A 24,041-nucleotide genomic window follows, 5' to 3' on the forward strand; every position below is an offset into this window, starting at 1 on the left:
TCGGCGCCGGTCTCCCGGAGAAGGCGAGTGCAGAAGACTGGGGGTTTGCAGGCGGCGGGCAGACGCGGGAGCGCTTGGAGCTTGCTCCAAGCCGGCGGGAGATCGAACTGACAGAAATGCGAATATAAACTTTAAAAAATAATATCAGTTTTATTAAATATTCGAGAACGGATCCAGAGGTCGGATTTATACAGGAGGGTAACACGAGGGGATTTATTTATTTATTTACTCCTACTTGGCTAAACGAACGTCATTCACTTTTTTTCTTTTTGTAATTTTCCCTCTTTTTTTTTTTCTTCCTTTTTAAAATGAGAGTGGAACACTGACGGTGCTAAACATAAATATAAATACAGAGACCACAAATACAGCTAAAAATATTCACACAGAAACGGTCACAGTTTGTAATATGCCATAATGACCCCCAGGAATCTTTAAATACAATTTGCCTGGTCTGGGCATCTGCTGGGGCAGGGGGGCCGGGCAGGGGCTGTGGGGAGGCCCTGGGGGCTCTGTGAGGGCCAAGGCGTGCCCTCCTGGGGCCTCCCGCCCTCCCAGGCTGCCAGGCCGGGCCCTGAGGCCCTGGAGTGGAGGCCCCAGGCTCGGAGCCGGCTCTCGGGGGGGGGGGGGGCGTCGAAGGAAGGGGGGGCACGATCTCAATCGGAGGAAAATCTGTGGAGCCTGAAGCGAGGTTCAGGGAACGTGCCCCCCAGGCCTGGGCGGGGGAAGGGGCCTGCAGACACGCTGAGAACAAGCTAGGAGGAGGAGGAGACGCGTGGTGAGGAGTTGTGTGGAGAAGGAGGGGGTCCAGAGCTGACTTTCAGGTCCACTTTTGACTTCCTTATTTTGTTTTAGGCAGTCAAAACACATCAATTGTGCCAGTGATAAATACAGAGTGTGTGATTAGGGGAGAGTTGGGATGAGCCAGGGAGGAGAGAGGGGTGGCAAGGACAGTCCTGGTCACTCTTTCTGCTTCTCCTCTTCTGTCTCTTCCCGCTTTTCCTCTTTTCCGCCAAGGCTGTCGGCGGCGGCACCTCCGCCACCCCCCGAGAGTGTGGAGGTGAGATTAGATTCTTTTTTCCACTTCATCCGGCGGTTCTGGAACCAGATTTTGATCTGTCGCTCGGTCAGGCAGAGTGCGTTGGCGATCTCGATGCGCCGGCGCCGCGTTAGGTAGCGATTGAAGTGAAATTCCTTCTCCAGTTCCAGGGTCTGGTACCGAGAGTAGATCTGGCGGCCGCGCCTCCGGTCCGCTCCGTAGCCAACCCCTAGAGATCCGGGCACAAAACACACTAAAAACGATCAGCAAGGCGTCTGTCCAAGATGATTACGCCTAGCGAAGTCCTGGCCCTCCCAACTTGCCCAGCAGATCGCAGCCCCCTTAAGCTCTAGCCTTCTAAACCCCTTCGCTCTGCCCCACCCCCACTGGGGTTACAGCTAGGACCCCAATTTATATAGTCCTCCCATAAGAGGTAGATATGGGTTCCAAAGAAACGTCGGGAGGGGGGCAGGGCAAAAACCAGGCAAAAAGCTGCCAGTCTAAAAGGTGATTTTGAAAAATCTCAGATACTGAGGGTAAGGGCCCATTTTCTCGAGGACTGGGGTCCCCACATCCCTGAGCACTCCACCTCTTTGGAAACTTCTCCCCACTTTGCTGTCCTGTCCTCTCCCATCTTCTCAGCCTAACTCGCCTTTGGGGGACTCCTCACCCTTTCCCCCTCCCTTCACCCCCTGCCCTGTTCTTGCCCCCTCAGCTTGCCTTGGAGCCCTCTAGTCCGTCAGGGCCGAGGAGGCCAGGCCCCTGTGAGCCAGCGAGGGAGGCAAGCAGAGGGGGCAGAAGAGGGGGCCCTGTCTCGGCGTCAGCGAGGAGACGAGCGTGATTGTTTTTATGGGGCCATAAAAAACTCTCTCCGCCCGTTCTTCTAGGGAAGCCGGTCATAAAGGCAGTTCAGTTTATTTAATTTATATCTCGGAGCTGTAAAACTCACCACTGTGCGAATTCATTCGCTGCATCCAGGGGTAAATCTGGATACTGGCTTTCTGGTCCTGGGGCGCAGTCCTGCCCTGCTCAGAACTAAAATCCTGAGCGATTGAGGTCTGTGTGTTATGTCCTAAGGTGTTTTGTCTGCAGTTTGAGAGCATGTCTTTCTCCTGGTAAAAGGAATTAGATCCATAGTCATACGGCCCCCGGCTGGAACTGAACACGACATTCTCCTGTGGCGAATAAAAGGGAGTCGAGTAGATCCGGTTCTGGGCAACGGCTGCTCCATAGGTCGAGAAATGCCTCACTGGATCATAGGCGGTGGAATTGAGGGCGACGTTGGGGAGGACGTCCTGGCCCCCGGCGAGGTGGCAGGATAAGGAAGGGTTAGTGAAGTAGGAATTCATCCCTTTGCCTTTACCTGGTCGGGCTATGATTTCTTTAATATTTATTTCTGTCTCCAGTTTGTACTCGGAACTAGATGGTTATAGGGACGGCTCCAATCCAGGACAGACAAAATGACAAAGTCAGCTGACCCCCTTCCAGCCAATCACAAGCCAGATGTCAAGAAGGGAGAAAAAAATCGCTTCTGCTTCTGTTGATTCCCTAGTTGAGACTAAGTGTGTGCTTTGAAAGTAAGACTTGGGTTTCTTTTTAAAATGTATGTGTAAGGGAACTGGTTTGGGGGTAAAAGAGGGGTACCCGTCCTTGATCAGGGCCTTGGAGCCCTCAGAAAGAGATATACTCCAGGAAATCTCGCAGCCCCAGCTAACTTTGCTCGGCTGTGGCCAGACCCTGGGCAGGAGAAATCTCTGTATTTTCTAATTTCATCTTTAATATCTGCTCCCTTCTAAAATTGCAACCTGATTGTTCATGGGAAGACCTCTCTCCCAGTTCAGGGGGTTCTCAGAAATGCTACAACAAATTTGGTTTAACACTCCACAGGGTGAGTCTCCATCACTCAATTGATGTATTTTTTCCAATAATTAAAAAACTCAAAAGAAGAAGGAAATTTCATAAAGGACGGCTCCCAGAGGAAGGAGAATGTGACTGAGTCGAGTTTAGAGTGGTTGGGGGAATCATGAAGTTTGAAGGGGTGAGGGGGACAGTACAGTGTACAGTGGTGAAGCTGAAGTGGGCCAAGGGAGCGACATCTGCTCCCCTCTGTCTCCTAGCCCCCTTCTGCCCCCTCCTCAGGACCCTCTTTTTGGGGAAACTCTTGCAGCATTTTTGTCTAAAGGAGAAAATGTATAAAAATACATTAGGAAAGACAGGAAAAAGAGGCAGAGAGAAGAAAGGGAAGAGAAAGAAAACTCTGAAAATCTTTCTAGAGACATCAACTCCTGTTTATGTTGGTGAGAATTTATGATTTGGAGCCAGCCATGGCCCGTGGGGTAATTGACTCAGGATCCAGTCAGAAAGAGAAGACTGGTGAGGCTCTGATGGACAGTGAGCTTCGGTTAGGCTCAAGAGCCTGCAGAGGTCAAAAGCCCCCTACCCCCTCTGGATTCACTGCCCGGCCAGGGGAGGCGCCCCTGGACCTGAGTTCTGGGGCTTGAGGACTCTGGCAAAGGGCTCCAGGGGAGTTCTTGTCCAAGTGCCAGCCACCCTTGGACTCCCAGCAGTTTCTACCCCATTTTTCCCCCCACCTTGGGGCTTAAAAAAAAGAGAAAAAAGGTAGGAAAAAGCAGCTGGGTCCGTGGCTTCAGAGGGTGCTGCAAGGGGCGAATTGAACCAGCTGAAGATGTGCACATGGAGATTTTCTCCTGATCCAAATTTAATTTGATATCGTGACATAGGCAGAAAATGCTTTGAGTTGACAAAGAGGGTAGTGGGGCATGCACACGCAGCAGCGAAAGCGCATATTTTTCCCCTCACTTTTGGGAGGGGGCTGACTATAACAAGAACCCGGATGTCGCCCGGATTTTATGATCTTTTCCTTCTGTGTAACAAAGCGGAGTAATCAATGGGTAGCAATAAAGCCATAAACGGGACTACGCTGGGAAAAAAAACTCGTTTATTCATCTTCTGTAACGTTAAGATTTCCCTGGAGTGTCGCTAGGGGGGAAAAATAAAGTTTCGAACCCAAAAGCAGAGTGTGTGTGCAGGAGCTGGTGCAGACAACATGTCAGTTAATACGTGAACCTCGTTAGGGGGTTGAAGACTCTTTCTGCCAATTTGTGTTTGCTTTTTAAAATCCAACACCCCCTTCCCTCCTTCAGAAAGGAAGGAAATCGGTGGGGATTTAGAACGGTAAAGGAAAGATCCTTATAAAGGTTCCTCCCTTTGGACTACACTTTCTTCTTCACAAGGAGATAAAGGTGAAAGGGTAGAGGAGGGTACTTACATTAAAAAGAAATTTTTAAGAGGAGTTATGTCTTTTGGGGGTGACATGGCAGGTACACAAACATAGACACCAATGTGAGTTACTTTTTGCTCTTGAATCCAGCTGTCCTCAAATTCATAGCATGCCTGGGCAGAGGTTTCCAACAGCTGGCTGGGGCTCCAGTCCCCCTGGAGGACAAGAGGCAGGGGGAGAGAAAAACAAGGGGGGAGTACCCTGGGGCTGAGCTCAGGAACAAGTCAGTGCACCCTGGACAAAAGTAGCCTCTCTCATAGTTCTCAGCCTCCTTTCTGCCCTGAAGGTAGCTGTGTAACAAGTAGAAGAGGCCGGAAGAAATAGTAAATCCCCCCTCCTTTTGGAGCAAGATTGCCAGGGGGATAAATCATGTCAGTGGTATTTCTTTCAAGATATTAAATTGTTGCAATGTACAACAAATTGAATGATGGAAGATAGGATGCCTTAATGAGGTTTTGCTTTCAATGAGTGTTGATTTTCTATGTATTTTTAAATCTCTTTTATGAGTGGGAGGGAGGTACCTTGAAAGAAAGAAGGAGCTTCGGGGAAGCATGTGCTACCGCCCCCAGCAAGGATGTCTGAGTTTCTTTGAGCCCTTCCTCAGCCAGATCTGGAGAGGAAAGGGCCCCCCAAATGGAGGACACTCTCCTTTGGGGCCTAAAGGTGGTGGGCTTCGGGGTGGGCGACCTGAGGAGCAGAATGTAAGTTGCAGGCCCAGAAAGTTAAGTGCTTTATTCTGTCCCTAAACGGAGGGCAGAGACTGAAAGGTCTCACCAATTTATAATGAACAGAAACCAGCTGCTTGGAGAAAAAGGCAGAAATGCTGCAAGGGGGAGAGGAGGGGAAGCAGGAATACAAATAAATTTCCCACTGTTTAAATACCTTTGAAAAAATTAATTTCCAACACATTCTCCTCCATCACCTTCTGTTCCTGGGGAAAGAAGCCTCCTTTCAGCCAGATCTTTAATTATGCAGCTGAAATTTGCTGGAGGATTCGCTCCAAGGGGGGAGAGCAGGTCAGATGAGCCCGATCTTTCCTCCATTGGATTGTATTTTCCTTTTTCATTTCATGCTCATTTTATTTTTTGGCAAAGAATGGCTGTGGGGGGGCAGCTGGGATTTGGATTTTTCTAGATATTTATATTTTCCTGTGAAATTTGTCTGAAAACAATTATGGAAACTCATCAGCAGAAGCAAGAACAGATGTTTTATTAAAACTGCATTTGAGCTCTGTAAATATGCACAAGTCTTGGGAAGGAGGGAGCTAACTCTTTCTTTGTTTCTATAAAACAAGCCGAGAGAAATGAGAGAACACCCCCATCCGGCCAGCAGGTCTCTGTGCTGCTCTGGTCCCTCAGCAATCCACATTAGGCATACCGAGGGAGCTTGGTGTCAAGAGTAGATTTTCCCTTTTGGAACTGTAATTAGTGGATTAAAAAACTGAATTTGAAAATGCAGAAAAGGAATAAAGGGGGAAAGTTTGCCGCTCATTGCCCTAGTCCCCCCCCCATCACCAATCCAAAACACATGCTTTTCATGAGCACTAATTATAGGAGGGGAATTTACTGCCTGTGCCTTGGGCCTGAGTAGGGTGCAGTCACTGGCCAAGAGTCCCCAAGGCTAAGGGTAGCACTGGAACTGGGCACTTGGGGGTTTCCTAGGGAAAGCGCTCTTACTTCAGCCAGCCTTACCTGGCTCCAGACCACAGAAAGGCTAGGAGGTCTCAGGCTCTAAACTGGGGAGCCGGTGGTTGGGACTGGGCCCCCTCCCTGAAGAGTTCTTGGGCAGGCCTCACCTTGTCTGCCTTTGCTTTTCACTCTGCTGTGCGGAAATATATCAATTTAATTTCGTGGGGAGGGAAACTTGAGGTGAACAGGATGAGATATGCAATTTTTATTTGGGGGACAATCTTTTCTAAAGGTACTCCTTAGTTTGGGTTCTGCCACTCTCCTCTCTCCAGATCCCTAGCTCTGTGAGGATGTTTGTGACTCACCCTTTCGCTGCTATACATACTCCATTCCTGGCTGCCGGAGGCGCCGGCAACTACAGCTTGGCGCCTCCGGAGGCTGCTTAGGGACCCCAATACTGGAGTTGCAAGACGCAATGCTCCATGGGCAAGGCAGTTGGCTGCTTGGAAGCTACTGCATCTGCCAGACCCGTCTCACACCATCCCCAATTTTCCAGAGCCAGAGAAGAGCAGTTGCCCTGCCGTCTTCTTTTGTGCCACTGGGCAAAGGCCGAAATCCCTCTTTCAGAGAAAGCCGAGTTTCAATAATTGCTCAGCTCACCTCACAAGAGCTCTATTTGGTTAAGGCTTTGCTGTTCTAGAGTGAATGCTCAGCGGGCCCCACTGGCTTACAATTACATTTTTTACTTAAAAATTAAAAATAAACCTACCCTAAATGGCCGGTGTTTTGTGTACGAGCTCCTTTGATCTCCTTGGAATGGAGTAAAAGGATTGCAGAGAGCTTCACCGACCGCCAGAGAATGTGAACACATGGGACTGGTCTGCTGAGGGACTCCAAAGCATGGCTAACCCAAAGGGCTCCCAGTTTCTCATAGATACGGTAGGGGAAGTTTTCTGGGCAAGTACTCCCTCCACATACAGACTGCATTCCATACAGGAACACTCCTCCTTTCAAAGTTCAGGCTTGAAAACACTTGAGGAAAAAGTGAAATTTGACACACCCAACCCGGAAATAGATGCCATTTGTGGGTGCTGATATTCTGGGGACAGGGTTCAGGCTGGCCAGCTGAAGGGAATTGGGGGTCATCTGGGAGGGGGGTAGGAGAAAGGGGCCAGATGGGGCATGTCAAACTGCTGAGAACTGCCCCAAACACCTCGGAGGCCTGCACTGGTGACTCTGTTTTTCGAGCTAAGAAGAGGTTGAAAGACTGCTGGAGCTGATTTTGCTTTATTGCAATTCAACAGAGAAAAAAGGTATATGGAGGGACTCTGCTAACTCATGTCATATTTCCTCTCCTGTCTCTTTCTGTATTTTCACCTGGCTCTTCCTTACTGGAACCCCATTTAACTGCTGCTACTATCAACAGACACAAACCCTTGCATTGGTGTTCTATCTGGCTTTTCAAGTCACTTCTCCAGATGAAGATTAAAAAATAAAATAAGCCCCAAGTATCCCTGCTCCACCACACTTAGCTCTGAGCCCTCTTCTGTCTCCATTTGGGAAAAAAAATTCTGGCTTTTTGAGGCCTATCCCTCAAGTCTTCCACCTTTATCCCAAGCAGCTGAATATCAGTTGAGGAGGGGACTCAGCACCTCATCCCCGCTGGGGACTGGGAAGGAGCTCAGACACCTTGGGACACTTCAGGAAGGCAAAGCAAGTGGCCCCGCTTGGCCCAGGAGGAAAAGTTAAAATCCAGAATATTCAGAATATCTTAGGACCTCAGGAGGTTATCAGAGGATGAAGGAGGGACAGTAAGGGTGTGCTGCTATGCATTAGAGCAAAGGATCCCCAACTTCCTGGTTTCTCTTCTTCCCCTCAACATGGAACATTGCTTGGACCCATTCTGGAGGTTTATGAGAATTGTAAAAATCAAGAACTTGGCATTTATGACGTCACAGTGAGTTGTCATGTGGAAATTGTAAATGTCATAAATGTTATGTACAGCTGCAGAAGCTTTGTGTGTGGGCACACACGTAGCCTTCTCTCACTTTTTTTTCCCCTTTCCTTCTCTTCTTCCTGGTCTAACTTCTCCCACTTGAAAATAAAATGTTATTATGTTCTGGAACAATAAACCAACAATAAAACATCACCCTCATTTCCCTATAAATAATTTTATCCTTTACTGTTTGCAATCTGAAAGACCCATTTGTTCTGTGCTGGTGAAAAGAGGGCAGGAGATGGGGAGGGGGAGTTAATTTCAGACACAAGAATATTACTTACTTTGATGATACTCTTAGATTTGAGAGCCAGGAGAAAAATTAAAGGCAAACAGCAGCCTCTCTGACTACACCTGGCATGATTGGAGATTTATAGGATCTTTGGGGAAGGGGCAACTTAATTTTCTAGGATTTTTAAAAATTCGCTGCTATTTTGAGGGGTGGAGAGTGAAGGGAGAACCACAGGCTTTATCCAGCTTTATGAATCCTCCAACATTGCCCTGATTTAAAACCAACAACCTCTGCCTCAGAGAATCTCCTGCAGAAAGAAATGGAGAAGTGTGATGACAGAGGCTCAACTTCCTCAATGACTGTGGCCCCCTTAACCAAGCAGTTACCAGGGGAAAGGAAGAAAAGCTGGAGGCAAGAGGAGGACTGCTTATAAGTCTCTCCGCCACTAGGACACCCGGACACCCGGAGCTTTATGGTGTCCCCATAATTCCCCTGACCCTATAATCAGCGGCCTTATTTTATGACAATTTCTGCTTCCTCCCTCAGAAAGTGAGAATTAGGGAGCTGGAATGGGCAGGAGGAGGGTGCTGGGGGGGGAGGGAATTTGGGGTCGCACTGCACTTTGTTCTCCTAGGCAAATTTGCTGGTTTGGCGGGTTTCAGACACAGGGTGGCAGCAGACAAAACAAGTAAACAACTCACAGACACAATAAACAGGGATGGCTGCAGCACCGTGGCAGAGGCCCTGGGCTGGGTAAGGGGCACCATTCTGGGGGTAATGTTACCCCAGCGCCCAGAGTGGCCAAGGCCCGAAAGCCCTCAGAGGTGGTAGAAGGAAGGTGGAAGAAAACTACAGCCTCTGGTCACAGCTTGTCTGCTCGTGAGATTCTTGGGAGGAACCTTAGTACATCGGAAGCAGCGGAGAAAACCCCTCCAGTTCCCTTCCTGTCCTCACTTTCTTTTATAGAGCTTTCCACTAACATTTATATTTTCCTTCTGTCCTGTCTTCCCGGCCCTGGAAACAAGAAAGGCTGGGAAAGGAGCCCGATTAATTCCCAGCAGCAGTGCATACTCAGTACTCCAGGCCCCAGCCAGCAGGGCCCAGTTTGAAGGCTCCTAAATAGCTTCCACCAGCTTTCTCTGCTAGTCTGGCCTTGTCCTAGCTCAGGTAGCAGACAGAATTAAAATGCAGCCCCACCAGTAACAAGATTTGGATATTTGGGGGATTTAGAGAATTTCTAATCAGTCCCCTAAACACACAGGCAAGTCTGAAGTGGGGTTGAGTGGGCAGGGCATGCAGGAAGAGGAAGAAATGTTCATTCACCGAATCAGTTCTGGCTTGCTTTATCCATTCACCAGCTTCTGTGCTCACTTCGGCAGCACATATACCATTCACCAGCTTCTCCAAGCACCCTGACCAAAGCCATCCCAGACCACTACCTGGGGGCCACTTTACTAAACCACTCTAATCCCTGCACAGCTCCAGGGAGATTTTCACATCCAGAGTCCATCTCTGGCTCTTCAGAACTGCTTACAGGCTCATCACACCCACGAAAGAGCCCATAAACCTCATTTTTAAGATGTCTGAGTTCCCATTCTAAGATAGTCTGAAATTTGGGGCGTATATACGAAGATGAGGCGGGAAAGCAGAAAGGGTTTAGTATTCCCTCAGCCCTGGTGCTTGACCAGCAAAAGCAGTAATGTCTGAGAAAGTTCTTGTAGCATCCGTTGGTTAGTATAACCCGCATACTCCGATTCCAGTGCACACATATTTCCAGCAGAAAAGCACAGAGAGTGTCTTTGGTGTACCCAGTGCTCCCAGGAGCTCACTCTCAACTAGTAAGGGCTAACAAAATTTTGCATGCACATAAAATGGTGTTTGAATGAATATAGGCATGGTAATACACAATTAGCCACTGAAGAAACATGAGTCTCTATATATTCATGCATGAGTCTCTAAGTCTGTACACTTGAGCCTGTATATGACACATGTAGAAAACTAGAGCCTGGTTTCAGAACACAACAGCCAACCCAACAAGGTTGCCTTCTCCAAACAAGGTCGAATTCTCCATGGGGATCAAAACTCTCAGACCAAGGAGCAAAAGGATTTGCTCTGCCCATTTCTCTTTAGCTAGGAACTGGTGCATGAAATAGAGTGGATAGCAGGGCTGACAAAGCCCTATAAAGGGCATGTCTGGGGGTGCCCAAAGAGTGGGCTGGGGGAACGCTGGGGCCCTGGGCTCTGGGAAAAGTTGCCAGGCCGTGATCCCAGATCAGTGTCTCTGCCCAGACTCAGCCCTGAGTGTGCAGAGTCCTTGAGCCAGATTCTATTCTCAGCCACCCTGGTTATTATTAGATAATCACAGAAGAGCTCTCCTGCAGTGAGGACCACATCAACAGAGAATTTGGCCTGCAAGGAGGTTGAGGGTTGCCACTGGTGACCCCTCTTGTGCTTCTATTTGAGTGTCAGAGGAGACGCAAAAGGGGGAAAAGTGAAAGTAACTAACTGGGAAGCAGAGGACTGGTGTCGGGGTCTGGTTTATCCCCTGGGAAGACCGTGAGAAGAGAAGAGGAAAACCAGGGCCAATCACGGCTACTATGCTTTCTCTTCATCCCTCTGTCTCATGAAGAGACATCTAGGGGTGAAGGACACAAAGTAAGGTGGGGGCCTCAGAAGGGCACAAGAATCTATAGAAATATAAAGACACCTCAGGATGGTGCTGTTAGCCGGTCAACCTCGCACCCTAGCACCCAGATATCTCTCCCTGTTAGCAGATTAAACTAGATCCCTGCAGGCCTAGAGAAATACCCCAGCCTCGCCCAGGCCCGCCTCTCTGATGGGAGGGGGCCCTCCAATATCCCAGGTGAATCTTACTGGCCCGAATAGCCTTTTCTGGAAACGATTTTCTTTAGGGGACAAACAAAGGAGACTCGTGCCCCCCCCCCCCCGCCAGTCCCCTCGCCAGTGCGGCGATCCACAGGGGCGTGGGCGGACAAAATACAGGCGAAAGAGAAATAGAGGCCTCACCGGTCAGCGGTTCCCACAATACTCCGGAAGATAGGCTCCCATTTTCGGGCCTCCCGGGCCCCTCCACCGTCCCACCGTACTCCCCTTGCCCTTTTCAGGTCCCACAGCCTCGGGTCCCGGCCTGCCACAGCCTGGTTCCCCGAGGCGTCAGACCTCGGGCCGCGCCAAAGCGGCCGGAGAGCGCGCGGCAGCAGAGCAGTCGGCGGGCTGGGCCCATTTGGGGACAGCCAAGCGTTTTTCTCGATCGTAAACAAGGAACGCGAAATTAGCCCCTTGGCAGACGCCTCTGCCGATACACCAGTGCTATTGGGGGGGGGCGGGTAGGAAGGGGGAGAGAAAATGCCATTTCTTCCCTCGGGAGAATACCTCAGAGGCCTTTATGTCGGCTGCGAAAGGGGACTTTTGGGGGGGCAGAAGAGGAAGGGAAGGGGATTGTAGGGGGAGGGGAGAGAAGATTCACTGTCAGCTCGGGCCCAAGGGGTTTGATTTGAATGCAGTCGAACTATAGTTTTAACAATTTGATAAAAACGGGTTTCTTCTCCTCCCCAACCCCTCCCCAGACGACGAGTCAGGGTTTAAACAGGAAATCGAGGAGTGTTCCCCTCCCCCACGCGGGCTTCGCTCAGAATCTCAATCGCGCGCCCTGGGAGAGGATGGGAGTGCTGTTGGCTCGGATTGAAGGTGAGTCTGGCCCTCAGACTCTCGAATCTTGCCAGGATTCTGCCCCCGCCCCAGTTCTGGGGTGTGTCTGCTTGGATGTGTAAGCATTTTCGTGTGTGCGTCGCTCTTTATAAACGGAAACTCACACTTATAGGGCTGCATCCGACTCAGGCTGGTGGGAGCAGGGCGGGGTCATATATCAAACTGCAACATATTCAGGGCCACGTACATTTGGAAGAAATTAAGCCACTGTGTTATGAAACCAGATGTGTCAGGTTAAGACTATACAACACTCCATTAGCACCAATTATTAGGACGATCCTGAGCACCCAGGACTCTCCCGGGCCACCCTATTCAGACGCTGCTCTTGCACAAGCCAGTCGCCCTGTGAGTCCTAGCTGCCGCCGCAGCACCCAGGAGGCCTGGCCTGTCTCCACCCAGTCTGGGACCTTCTCCATTCCCACTTCTGCCCCGGACAGGGCAGATCCTAGCTCAGAGCAGCCAAGCGAAGCGGGTGAAACAGTTCACTGGGCATCCCTGGTGGAGTGGCTGCGGTTGCGGGTGGAGGGCGCCAGCCTTAGGAAAGGAGAGCGGATAGGCCTCTTTTCTCCGAGCACAAGATGGCTTTTGAGTACTGCATCCCCCACCCCCACCCTCCACCCGCAGTGCAGGGCACCTCCCACCCTTCCCTCCACCGGGGGGGGGGCGGCGGGAGCAGGGGGTGAGCAGACGCTTTCCCCTCGGCCGACGCGCACCAGCCACCAGCCTCCCCCCTAATTGCCAATTAACAGGCCCCGCCGCCCGCCGCCCGTCGCCCGCCAAGCTATACTCGCTTCCTGCTCCACGGCGCGGCCCTGGGCCCACACTGCGCATGTGTGAGCTCTGGCGGTCGCGCTCTCTAGGAGGGAGGGGGCTGCCCGACAGGGAGGGGGCGCTGGAAAGTTTGTTTGGGGGTCGAGGGGCTGACGTCGCTCAAGGGGCAATGGGCAAAGCCTACAGGTTCTCTCTCCTGCCCTGGAGTTTCAGCTTCCAGGCACCTCCGTCTCAGTCCCATTAACCAAGAGTAAGTAGGCAGGTCTAGAATAAACAGGTACAGACACGGTGGGCATCAGGCAGACCCCGGACTTCCGCCCCACAGGCGAAGTCCTCTAGTCTCCCGATCCCGAACTTCGGCGCGCAGTGACATCAGGACAACACATTCGCCCCCTACCAGGTGCCAATATTCCACCTCCCCCCCCCCCACTTTCCTTCCCCATAATTACTCACGCGCCCACCCTCTCGCCAGCCCCCTCTCCTCTCTAACCAAGACAAGCCGCTGCTGTCCTTATCTTGAAACCGCCACCCAGCTACGGACCATTAGTTACATATTTGAACCAATAAGGAAACACTTACCGGGCGCTGCTGTCACTCTCCCTGTCTCCCTCTCTCTCTGCCTCTCTTTCCCACTCTCTGTCTTTCTCGTCTTCCCTCATTCTGTGCCGCTGCCGAGCCTGTCTCAGCTCCACACACACACATATACTTTATATAAAGGTAAAAATAAAAAAAGAATAGTTCTGAGCCTCAAAAAGCCAAATAAAATTAAGGAAAGTTGCGGGAAGGGGACCGGAGGGAGAGAGCGGGATTGAGGGGAGGGGTGGAGGCGTCTGCAGCTCCCTTATCTCAACTGCTCCCGCATTCCTCCTGCCCCTTGGGGGCCAGAGGGCCGGGGGGAGAGAGGGAAATGCCCTCAACTCCAGCCTCTCCCCTCCCCTCCCCGCCCTCCCCAGGTACCCCCAGCTTCCGGCAACTCCACCTGGAAGGAAAAAAATTAAACAGGGGGAAAATAATTATTAATCAGATTAATAAAAAATACTGGTAATGAAGGGAGCGACCAGCGCAGGTTTCCCTGGCAATGGTTAGGCTCTTACAGGGAGGACTGTTCTGCGGAGCGCTCCGAACGGACAAACCACAATAAAAAGTTCACGTTCATGGATGGAATCCACATGACTTCTTGTGGCCAATCCAACTTGTGAGTCGATCGTAAACTTTTATTACTCAGCTGTAAATTTTCTGCAAACAACCGGGAATGCGATGCATTTGTGTAGCGTGTGCAAATGGGCGCCGCGGTCGCCATGTTTACCCAATTCTCTCCGAAAGGGAGCATCCCCCCACCCCATCCCGCCCCCACCCACTGCCCACTCCCCACGGCCGGCTGCCGCAGGCGAGCTCGGACAGCAGAGAGGGGATGGAGGGAGGAGAGAAGAAGGGGTTCTGGCGCTGGAGGTAGGCTACCTCCTTTTACTGTTCTGAATTTTAAACATTTTCCTTCATAAACGGAGGTAATAAGGTTGGATCTAAGGGAATCCTGAGAAGATTTGTAACTTGGGGCAATGAGGGCTGATGAAGTTAAAGGACAGAAAGGAGATACCTTTACTAGCCCTGCCTTTTTAATTTTTCCCCTAGAAAGAGACCAATAGCCTTCCTATTTTCCCACTGGAGTGCCCCTTGTAAACCTTCACCCCACCCCAGCCTGGATCAGAAGTGACAGACTGCTGGCAGCTTCTCCACCAACGCTACCCAGGACGTGGTGAAAAGAGATGAAGGGGTAGACCAGCCCTGGGCAGTCCTGGCAGCAGAAGGGCTGAGAATCTGGGGCGCTCCAAGTAACTCCCACCCGCAGGTCCCTTCCTCAGACAGAATGCCATTACCCCCAGCCCAAGACCATCCCTAGCGCAAAGACTCTACATCCCCTAGTTTCTAATGGCAGCTTACAATCTTTTTAGACGTAAAGCCAAAATTATAGCCCATTCTCTTGGTCCCCATTTCCTTTTTCTTTGAGGTGCAGGGCAGTTTGAAGCCTTTCCGATCTTGTCAGGTAACCCACACCCACCTGCCTTTTTCAGAAAAATTTCCTAGTTTGGTGTCTAGACCTCTGGGATGTATCTCTGAGGCCCTGAAAGAAGAACCTCTTTAGCGCCCTGAATTCTATCTGCTGCGCAAAAATTCCAACCACCCCCTCTCTACTTCTCCAGACCCCTAATTTTTGTAGTGAGCCCAGTATGGGAAGTCCAGAATAAATACTATTTGGTGATGGTTTACAGCTCAGCCACTCTCCCCACTGGCTGGAGATTTGAAGCCCAGCAGCTCTCCCCTCGGTCGGGCATTGAGAGCTGGCACGAAAGTCAATGCTGGGTACCCCCACCCCAGCCAACAGGGGATCCTTCACCGTCTCCCCAAACTTCCTCCACAGTAAGCAAAAACAGTTGCCTTAGCCGGATGCAGAGACCTCATTTCTTTTACAAACCCACCCATAAATTTTATAACAGGTAGTTAAAAATTACGACAAGAAAGCACTGGCCCAGCTTTTCACAATGGGCAGCGGGGAGAATGGGACCGCCCTGCGGGCAGCGCACCGGAAATTTTACTTCTAGTCTGTGGCCCAACCTGTCCTGACTTCTCTCTATTTGGGGCTGGGGGTGGCTTTCCCAGACACCAGGAAGTCCAGAAAGTCACGGGGCATCTCAACTGGGGAGGCCAACCCATCCTCCCACTCAAGGGCTCCCCCAAGGAGCTCTTCAGAATGCTCACTACACCCTCAGGCCCCCCAGATTTCTTCAACACCAGCACCTTTCTTGGCCTCTGAAATAAGAGAGCAGAGGGAGAGAAAATGCGGAGAACTTTTTTAAAAGCCAGAGAAACGAATTTGCCCCCCAGCTTAATAGCTACATTATCCTGTCTCTACCGTTGAGATTGGAATAGTAAATTCAAGGCGAAGTGAGCGAGATGCTTCAACTCAGCATTTTGAAAGATACTATTTTTCACAAATCACAAATAGCTTTCGGAAGCCACTTTGATTGGCTAATAAAAAAGTAAAGAATGGGAGAAAGTCCTATGTGCAGTAGAATGGTCCCCATTCCGGTAATGGGACGGCGGGATCATTTGGGAGAACGTATTTCTAAAGAGAGCGCATCCCGCTCGCAATTACGTTCCCCCATAAAACGGGATTTTACCTGCTTTTCTTTCCAAACGAGAAAACAGAGGTGGTGGGCAAGAGGAGCGGGGGAGCTGGTGCTGCATGAGGGGCTGGCTGGGGTTCTATTGGTCTGACCCTCCAGTTGCCCGACATTTCCAACGAAGCCGGCGCCAGACGCACCCCGCCCTGCGCCGCGCGCTTGGGGCCATGGACATTGCTAAGCAGGGCCTAGGATGAATGGGGCATTTGGCGTGGAGGAAGGCGAGGAGGCCCTTCAGAACCGCTTCATGCAGGGCTCATCCCGCTTGCGTACTGGGCCAGATATTTTTATTAATAGCAATCATAATTCTATATTTGAAAATGAAAGGGCCCTCAGCCATCCCTCGGAGCATGACGGGGACGTCTGTGAGGAGACCTGAGGGAGGAGCAGCGAAATGCTCTTTTGGGGCCTCTATGCCCATATGGGGTTAGCAGGCTGGCTCCTCAACTCGCAGCCCAGCCCGGACCCAAGGTTCGGTAGATATCCCCAGAGCTCCTGCTGGAAGCCATTCCCGCAGCCTTTGCTTCCAACCCGCAGCCTCTCTCGAGCTGCAGGAGTCCCCTGTGAACGTCCGCTTGACCCAATCCAGTACTTGGGACCACTTTTTACGGGAGCCAGGGGCTGGTGTCCCTGGGAAATAGACATGCAAGGTCTGCTCTGGGCCTATATCTGGGAGGGGGGAGGAGAAAGAGAGAGAGAGAGAGAGAGAGAGAGAGAGAGAGAGAGAGAGAGAGAGAGAGAGAGAGGGGAACAGGGGTCTGGTTTTGGAGACCAGAAGATCTCCTCCTCTTCCCTTTCCCCACTCTGCTTGCTGAGTCAGAAGATTTGTATCTCTGGAATTTGAGATTATTTGACCAGAATCTTATTGGCATAAACAGAGTTCTCTGTGTAGGACTTCCAGAGAGAAGTGAGAGACCCCTTTGCCCTCTGGGTCCCTGAGCCTTCAACTGTATTTAAGGGAATGACATTCTAATGGAGATTCCCTTTACCCTGCTGTGGCTGTAGTGGGGATGGTCTACTCAAGAGGCCCATCCCCCCAAGCCAATGGCCTATACTAAGGGGGCCGGGCAAGCTGCCCAATTGCCAAGGTGAAGCCTGGAGAAGGCTTGGACCAGTCAGCACAGGCTGGAGTGGACACAAGGAGGCTGAGTGGCAATGATGAGGCCTTGTGCTGACAATCTGAATTCCAAGATGTGGACCCAGGCTGCTTAGTCCAGCTCACCATTCCCTTTCTCCTCCCCTGTGCCCCAGGGTGAAACCTCTTCAGCCCCATCACTTAGCAGCTCTTCTCATTAGGCATCTTCCAGTCAAGCTTTCCTGGCAGGTCAGCTGCCTTGAGCCTCACACTCCCATCTACCCTGTTCACTATTCCAGTGCTGGGTACAGGGTGTCAAGATCTGGCCACAAGGAGCAAGTGAAGAGTGTGGACAGAACCCCATTTCCTCAGCCTTCGCCTCAGGCCTAGTCCCTAGAAGAAAAAGGCATAGCTTTGGAGGGGCATGGGGTAGATTCTTTGTCTGGGCCCAGCCCAGAGCTGAGGAGGAGGGTGCATAAATGAGATCTTCCTTCCTGTTGGGGTCCTAGCACCTAGAAACCCACTTTGTTTGGAGCCAAGTTTTCCCCAAGAGCATGCTGGTATATCCTTCTTTCTGCCAATGTTCTATTCTTCCCCTTCTTCTCAGGCCCCACTCCTGTCACCTGCCCTCCCAGCCTAGCCTGTTCTCTCCACTCCCAGGCTGCTCCTACATGAGTTCCCCCACCTCAAAGCCAGATCTGTGGAGACATTTTCCAGAAAGTTTGGAAAGGGACTGAGGAGGGAGGGGGTAAAGAATGGGGGAAAGATGTAGAGAAAGAGCAAATCATTCCATCTTCAAATATTTTTCTCCTTTTTTTTTTATTATGACTCACGTATACAATACAAAGTACTTGGACCAGGAACAGGGCTGTCAGGACACAAAATCTACATTCATAGCTGGACATAAAGACAAATGACCAAAAATTATTATTATAGATATATTTTTAACATTTTTTTCTTTCAAGCACGTTGCATAAACAGAGAATTCAAGACAGAGTTAACTATACATTCAGTGCAATTTAGTTCTACTCTACTGGGGTTATAAGCACGATAAAAGCGCACAGGACCGGCGGGCTGGGCTAGGCAGTCTCAGTTGTTGGGTTTTTCTTAGTGAAATAAGCAGCAACAAACGACAACAAAACTGCATTACGAATACTCTCAAAGCAGGATTTCTTTCTATAGGTAGTGATAAAATACGTTGGAGGTTTCATTCTTTTCTTCCTTTTTTTCATTTTTCATTTTTTTCTCTTTTTTTCTCCTATAGTAGGATTAAAAATTTTTTTTTCTCTTTTTCTTTTCCAAGATTATTGCAGGTTCCCTTTAGGTAGTATGTTAAAGATTTATCATCAGTATTATTATTATTTTCATGATTATGGTGGCTTCTGAGCACTAACACTAATGTAGCTCAGAGGAAGCCGGGCCCAAAAGAATAGAAATTAAACAGCAAACAGCAAAGGCAAAGGCAAGAAAGGCATGGGCCCGAGTGACCATGGGATGGCTAGGTAAGGTTTTAGAGGCGGACAGCAGGCCCTATTCACCCCTTAGAAGGGGGCAGGTTTCTGTCAGGTTCCTAGAGAAAGTCAAGGGGGTTTTCTAAACTGGGAGCTCCACAGAGGGGGAGGGGATATTCTTTGCTATCTTTTCCTTATTTCTTTTAATATCGCCCCTCTCTTTTCCTATCTTTCTTCATTTTTTCTTTCCTTTCTTTTTTAAAAATAAATTTAGTACACTAATCCTAGCATAAAAGCCAAGTCAGGAGTCTTCTTTCCATTTTGAGGGATTTCCCCTCTAAAATAAATACCAGAGAAACAGGGAGGTGGGAGCAGAGTGGCAAGTGGCAGAGAGGGGTGAGGAGGCCAGGTCTCAGACCTTAACATCCAGGAAGGACTCAGAAGATGGGAATTGGGACAAGTGTGTTGGGGCAAGGAGTGGAACACAGTCTGAACTTTTCTCTGTGTCTCAGTCTCCCTCTTTCAGCCCCCAAACAAATAAAGAGCAAGGGAAGTCCAAAGGTAATAAAACCAGAGCTGCAAGTATCTGACAGGTAGTTAGAGTTGTGAGTGTCATTCTATTCTCTATAAAAGCAAATGACAGTCGTAAACTTCTCAATTTATCTGCTACCATAAAACGAAACTTCAAGGGACTTGCTAAAGGGGGGAATTTTCTCTTTTTTGCTTAGTCCTTATTTTCTTCCTTTTCCTCCTCTTCTTTCTCCTCTTCCTCATTTCCTTCTTCCTCTACCTTCTCCTCATCTCGGGCCCCAGGCAGTTTATCTTTGTTGTTCTCCTTTTTCCACTTCATCCTTCGGTTCTGGAACCAGATCTTCACTTGTCTCTCAGTCAGTCCCAGGGCATGAGAGACTTCAATCCGGCGCTTTCGTGTCAAATAAGGATTAAAGAGAAACTCCTTTTCTAGTTCCAAGGTCTGATACCGGCTGTAAGTTTGCCTTCCGCTGCGCCGCCCGGGAGCTGGACAGAACAGAACCCCAGTCTGGTTATGTCTGGGTGGGGGCTGGTTTCCTCCTGTCATTCTGCCTCCCCTAAAGTTCCCCCTCTGGTCTCCCCAGTTCTCTGTCCTCCTCAGGTGGTGAAAGCCTAAGGCAAGCAAGGGCAGAAAAGTTTGGGGGATTGTTTTGGTTTGGTTTCACCTTGGGAGGTGGGTTGAGAGTAGGGACCCGGAATAGGGTTATCTGAACACTGGGGGCTTGAAAGGGCCCGGGAAGCCCTGCAGAGTGTCCCAGGCCTGCAATCGCAGGAAACTGGTCCTTGCAGCTTTGTTTACAAGTGCAGAATGGCATTTAGTGAGCAGGGCTGGGGAGGAATCTGTTTCCCAAAGAAAGGAAAAAGGGTTGGGGATAAAGGAGGGGGCTCTGCTCACTGCCCCCTCCTTCCTTCTCTCTCTGCCTAATGCTTTTCCAATAAGAAAAATAATTGATCTCTTGGAATTTATCAGTGCTCTGCCTGATTGCTAACTGGAGACCAGCAAATAAATCACGGGCCATCCCTGCCGGAACTTGTCGTTTTATCACTTCCCCCTGTACTTCGAAATTGGGCCGTGAGGCGCCAGCCACCCTTAGAGGGGCTCATGGCCTGAGAGAGTCCTTAGGTCCAGGGAAACCACACAAGCCCTTGATTGGAGGGGAGCCTGGTTGGGGTCCTCTGGATCCCCCACACACTCCTATCTGTAAGCCGTTCTCCTTTGGAGCACTATTTCTTCTTCTTCTCTGGCTTCCTGTCCTCTCTTCAACTGGGGGGAAGTACCGAAAAGTTGGGGTAGTGGCCCTTGGGCTAGTTCTCTGAGAGCAGGCAGTAAGGACCTTAGAGAGCCAAAGTGTCTGTCCTTGGGGTCCCGGCATTCTCTCTGACTAAGACAGAGAAACTAGGGTCTCCCTGAAATCCAAGATAGCCTGGCCACTGCCCTGGACTGCAGGCTCTCCGTCTCTGGAGAGACTGGTCATCAGCTCCAAAGACTGATAACCCCAGGGTACCCTTACCAGCCACCTCCCTAACTTTGACTTTAGAGATCGGGAGAGGGAGAGACAGACAGGTAGACAGACAGACATGAAGGAAACGACTTTTAACCCTTTGCACCCACACCCCACCTTTCCTCCACCTTCACCCCAATCCCTAAAATGTCCAAGCTACCCCCTGCCCCACCCCCAGCCAAGCCTTCCCAACCTCGAGAAACCCACCCAGGCAAGGGGGAGGGTGGGTGGGGCAGGAGAGACCCCCAAGCCAGGAGGGAACCGAGGGCAGACAAAAAGGAGGCGAGGGAGGGGGGGAAGACCCCAGAGCGCGGGAGACCGAGGGGGAAAGAGAAAAGGCTTCTCACCGTGGGGTCTCATCCATGGAAACATGAGGCTGGGAGACGAGTTTTGATTTAAGTGGCCTTGTCCTTCGCTACTGTTAGTGTTGGCGGAGGATTTACAGTCGGGATATTGCACCACGCTCGCCTCTTGCTGAGCCCCATAAAGGGACTGTCTGGGGAGCGCCTCGTAGCCATAGAATTTGGAGGCGTCTCCGTGGCAGCTAAGCGAGCATGGGTTCTGCTGGTAGCCAGAGTTGGAGATGCCGGAGGTGCCGTGGTGGAAGAAGTCTTGGACGTGGTGCGAGGCGTGCTGGAAGCCGGGCGCCGAGCCGCCGGGCCCGTACACCAGCGCATGGCTCCTGCCCACGCTCTGAGGGAACCGGCAGTCGTAATAGGCCGGTTCCAGGGACTCGCCGCCTTTGTATTTGGAGAACAGGGGGTTGACGAAGTAGGAGCTCATGCTGGGTACATGAAAACCCGCGGCCCCCTCCCCTCTGGCTCACGGCTCCCCCGCCTGGGACCCCCGAAACTCCCCTCCCCCCGGGACCGAACCCCAGGCCGGCGGGCTCCCCGGACTGGGCTGGGCTGGTGGGCTGGGGGCCGGGCAGGTGGGGGCGCCGCGGTGCCGGCTCCGGGTCTGGGCGCGGGCGGTGGCGCGGCGAGCGGCGCGGCGGCGGCGGCGTTGGCGGCGGCTCTCTTCACTGTCGGTAGGTAGAGCTCGCGCTCTCTCACTTAGCTCTTTCCTTTAACAGCCCAGGCGAATTCCTCAGACTCCCGGCGGTGGCGGCGCTTACACGCGATTCGCGTTCATCAATCCACGACATGAAGACAGGCGAGAGAGAGAGAGAGAGAGAGAGAGAGAGAGAGAGAGAGAGAGAGAGGGCGCTAGCAGGGGTTGAGGGGTTCAGGGCTGGGGGGACCTGGAGGAAGGGGAGGGATAAGAGGGGGGATGGGGTGTGGTGTGTGTAGGGGGTGGCGAGTCAGCCTTAGCTAATAGTCTGGTACGCATTCAGATTTGAAGGTGCCTCTCTGCCCCTGCTTCTCTTTTTCTTCCTCTCATTGAGACAGGGAGAGAGAGGTACCTGAATCAGCAGGTCAACTCAGGTTACCTCAACAGGTATAAGACCCTCCCCAGGGGACTGAATGTCAGCAAGCCAGAAGCAGAGCTCCAAATCCAAAAGATGGGCTCCCTAGGGGGTCCTTAAGTCTGGGGTCTTTGGGGAGAAACAAGCAACCACGTCCCCTAGACACTTCAAGCTTCAGACCCTCCAGCCTCTGACTCCTCCCAGGGGTCTGAAGCTGCCCTGTTTTCCTTACATCCTCAAGACCCTCACACTTGGCCGCTTATGGGTTGAGGGCCAGAGGGGCGGGGGCACTCTATATACCCCGCCAGGACCACAACAGTCTCCCTTCAGAACCAGCTCCTACCTGGAGCAGGAAGCCCAGGCAATGGCCACAAGTTTGGCTGGGGGGGGGGGGTTCTGAGAGCAAAGCTGTTTATGGGGACTTAGAAGGAACAACTTAGTGTCCCTGGCTTCTGGCTGGATTGATCCAGGATGTTCCTTCTTAGGACACTATTTGTTTCTTTGTTGGAGGGGACTGCAGCAGGCCTCTTAGTTGTCCCCATATACCCCCACCCTTAGGAAATGCCAACTCAGCCTGGAGGGGCCTCATGACTTCTCTGCAACCCCCTTCTTCCCCAGGCAAGCTGCCCAGGCCAGGATGTGGATGGGAACTGTCAACAGATACTCTTCAAATATTTACCCACACTTTCTCTGGGGGGTTCCCCTCATCCTCAACACTGGACAAATTCAAGTTCTAATGGATAAAAGAACCTTAGTCCATTAGCACCCTTCCTGGCCATAAGTATACAGTCATATGGGTTTAACAGAGAGAGAAAAAGGGAAAAAGTGGGAGAGCCATGTATATGTTGGCCGTGTGCAGACAAATGAAGATGATGAAGATGAATGATTTTTCCCTGATCTTCTTCCACAGTATGTGAGGCTGTTACACACAGGACAACCCTGGGTCACACTCAGGAACACACACACACACAGTGTGCTACCTTCTCACCCTGAGACATGTCAAGTGCATGCTCACCATAAACTAGCATACACATTCCTAGAAGTGTCCTTGTTACATCCCAGACACTGCACACACACGTGCACATGAGTCACCCATGCACAGAAGCCTGACAAATGCAGATTCATCGTTAGGTCACTGCATCATGAAAAAAAATTGCTACCTGTTTTCCTTCCACTCCCTGAGGTTTCAGGATTGGATGAGGAAGGAGGTGGTTAGAAAACCAGATCTTTTCCTTTCCCATCCTCATCCGGAGCCCAGCTCTGCGGATAGAGGAAGAAATGGCAGTACAGATCAGGATGGTTTATCAAGAAAGAGCCCTCCTTTCCCAGCCCATTTATTATCTAAATAATTGCCAGGGAAATGGTCACTCTCAGCCAAACTCCCACAGGAGATTTACTGGTAGCCCAGCAAAGACCCTTTCAGGACCCCTTGCATTTGGGGAGCCCATCCTATCTGAGTTAGACATAGACTGTCTAAACTCTTAGATACCGGGACTCTGGCCCTGAAGGAGGGAGAGAAGGGTGTGAGGAGTATCCCAGGGTCGAAGGCCTCCCTGGGCCCCAAAACACTGGGGGATATGGCGGTGGCGAGGCACTTCTACCACTATGGCCAGAAGCCGCTGCATCCTTGGCTCCAGCCCTGTCTTTTCTAAGCCTGTTCTTTTGGTGCTGAGGTGAACAGGGTGGGCTCTTGGCTCTCAGCATCTGGGCCACTGGGGACTGCCATAAATACTTTCTCTTCTCTGCATCGAAACAGGAGGCCCAGAGGCCCAGATCAGCTCTTGGGCCTGCGCCTTATCTTTTAGGGGGTGGGGGGATATTTCCACATTTTATGGTCCAGCGAAAAACCGTGCCACAGAGCTATTCTTCTGGGCTTTTGTGTCTTGGAATGCGACTTCCCTGAGTGTGCTGCCACTGCCTCCAGTCCGGAGAACCAGCCAGCCCCACAACCCCTGGCCAGACTTGGTTTCCCCCTTCAGGGAGGGATCCTTCGCATTTATTTCAATTTTTTTTCTTTTTTTGCTTTTGCACGTATCTGGTTTATTTCGTTCCCTGAGCCTGGAAATATAGGAATCGCAAGCAGCCATCCTCGCCGGGGCCAACTCTGTCCCTCTCCCCGAGGCCTGCACCGCCCTCTTAGGTACCACGGATTTATGTTCGTTTGTCCGGGTCATTCCGCCTTTTTGTGTTAATTAGGCGCTG

General features: G+C 51.0%; 2 protein-coding genes across 10 annotated transcripts; both read right to left on the reverse strand.

Annotated features, from left to right (window-relative positions):
* Positions 1-125: 125 nt before the first annotated feature.
* Hoxc6 (homeobox C6) lies at positions 126-13,398 on the reverse strand. Of its 9 annotated transcripts, none has more exons than XM_087209705.1 (4): positions 13,273-13,380; positions 4,326-4,492; positions 1,986-2,331; positions 126-1,265 (listed from the first exon to the last, which is right to left on the reverse strand). In XM_087209705.1, the coding sequence occupies exons 3-4, from the start codon at positions 2,137-2,139 to the stop codon at positions 958-960; spliced, it is 462 nt and encodes a 153-aa protein (XP_087065831.1). In that variant the 5' UTR covers positions 2,140-2,331; positions 4,326-4,492; positions 13,273-13,380; the 3' UTR covers positions 126-957. The 9 variants fall into 9 exon arrangements, with proteins under 9 accessions (XP_087065831.1, XP_087065832.1, XP_087065834.1 ...); XM_087209706.1 differs by lacking the exon at positions 13,273-13,380 and adding an exon at positions 11,221-12,552; XM_087209708.1 differs by lacking the exon at positions 4,326-4,492 and having other exon boundaries at positions 1,986-2,148; positions 13,273-13,398.
* A 677-nt stretch (positions 13,399-14,075) lies between these two features.
* Hoxc8 (homeobox C8) lies at positions 14,076-21,272 on the reverse strand. The gene is made up of 2 exons (XM_004872780.3): positions 20,779-21,272; positions 14,076-19,415 (listed from the first exon to the last, which is right to left on the reverse strand). The coding sequence occupies exons 1-2, from the start codon at positions 21,212-21,214 to the stop codon at positions 19,123-19,125; spliced, it is 729 nt and encodes a 242-aa protein (XP_004872837.1). The 5' UTR covers positions 21,215-21,272; the 3' UTR covers positions 14,076-19,122.
* Between the last annotated feature and the right edge of the window lie 2,769 nt (positions 21,273-24,041).

Source organism: Heterocephalus glaber, unplaced genomic scaffold (genome assembly GCF_053883595.1).
Source record: "Heterocephalus glaber isolate CG9 unplaced genomic scaffold, H.glaber_assembly_v1.0 deba00001060, whole genome shotgun sequence".
Lineage (NCBI taxonomy): Eukaryota > Metazoa > Chordata > Mammalia > Rodentia > Bathyergidae > Heterocephalus > Heterocephalus glaber.

Excerpts from the sequence above, each read along its gene's own strand:
- Hoxc6 (XM_004872781.4), bottom strand. The coding sequence starts at position 2,385 with ATGAATTCCTACTTCACTAACCCTTCCTTATCCTGCCACCTCGCCGGG. Across the intron at positions 1,266-1,985 it reads GCGAATGAATTCGCACAGTG|GGGTTGGCTACGGAGCGGAC; the intron begins GTGAGTTTTACA and ends CCGGATCTCTAG.
- Hoxc8 (XM_004872780.3), bottom strand. The coding sequence starts at position 21,214 with ATGAGCTCCTACTTCGTCAACCCCCTGTTCTCCAAATACAAAGGCGGC. Across the intron at positions 19,416-20,778 it reads TCCATGGATGAGACCCCACG|CTCCCGGGCGGCGCAGCGGA; the intron begins GTGAGAAGCCTT and ends TGTTCTGTCCAG.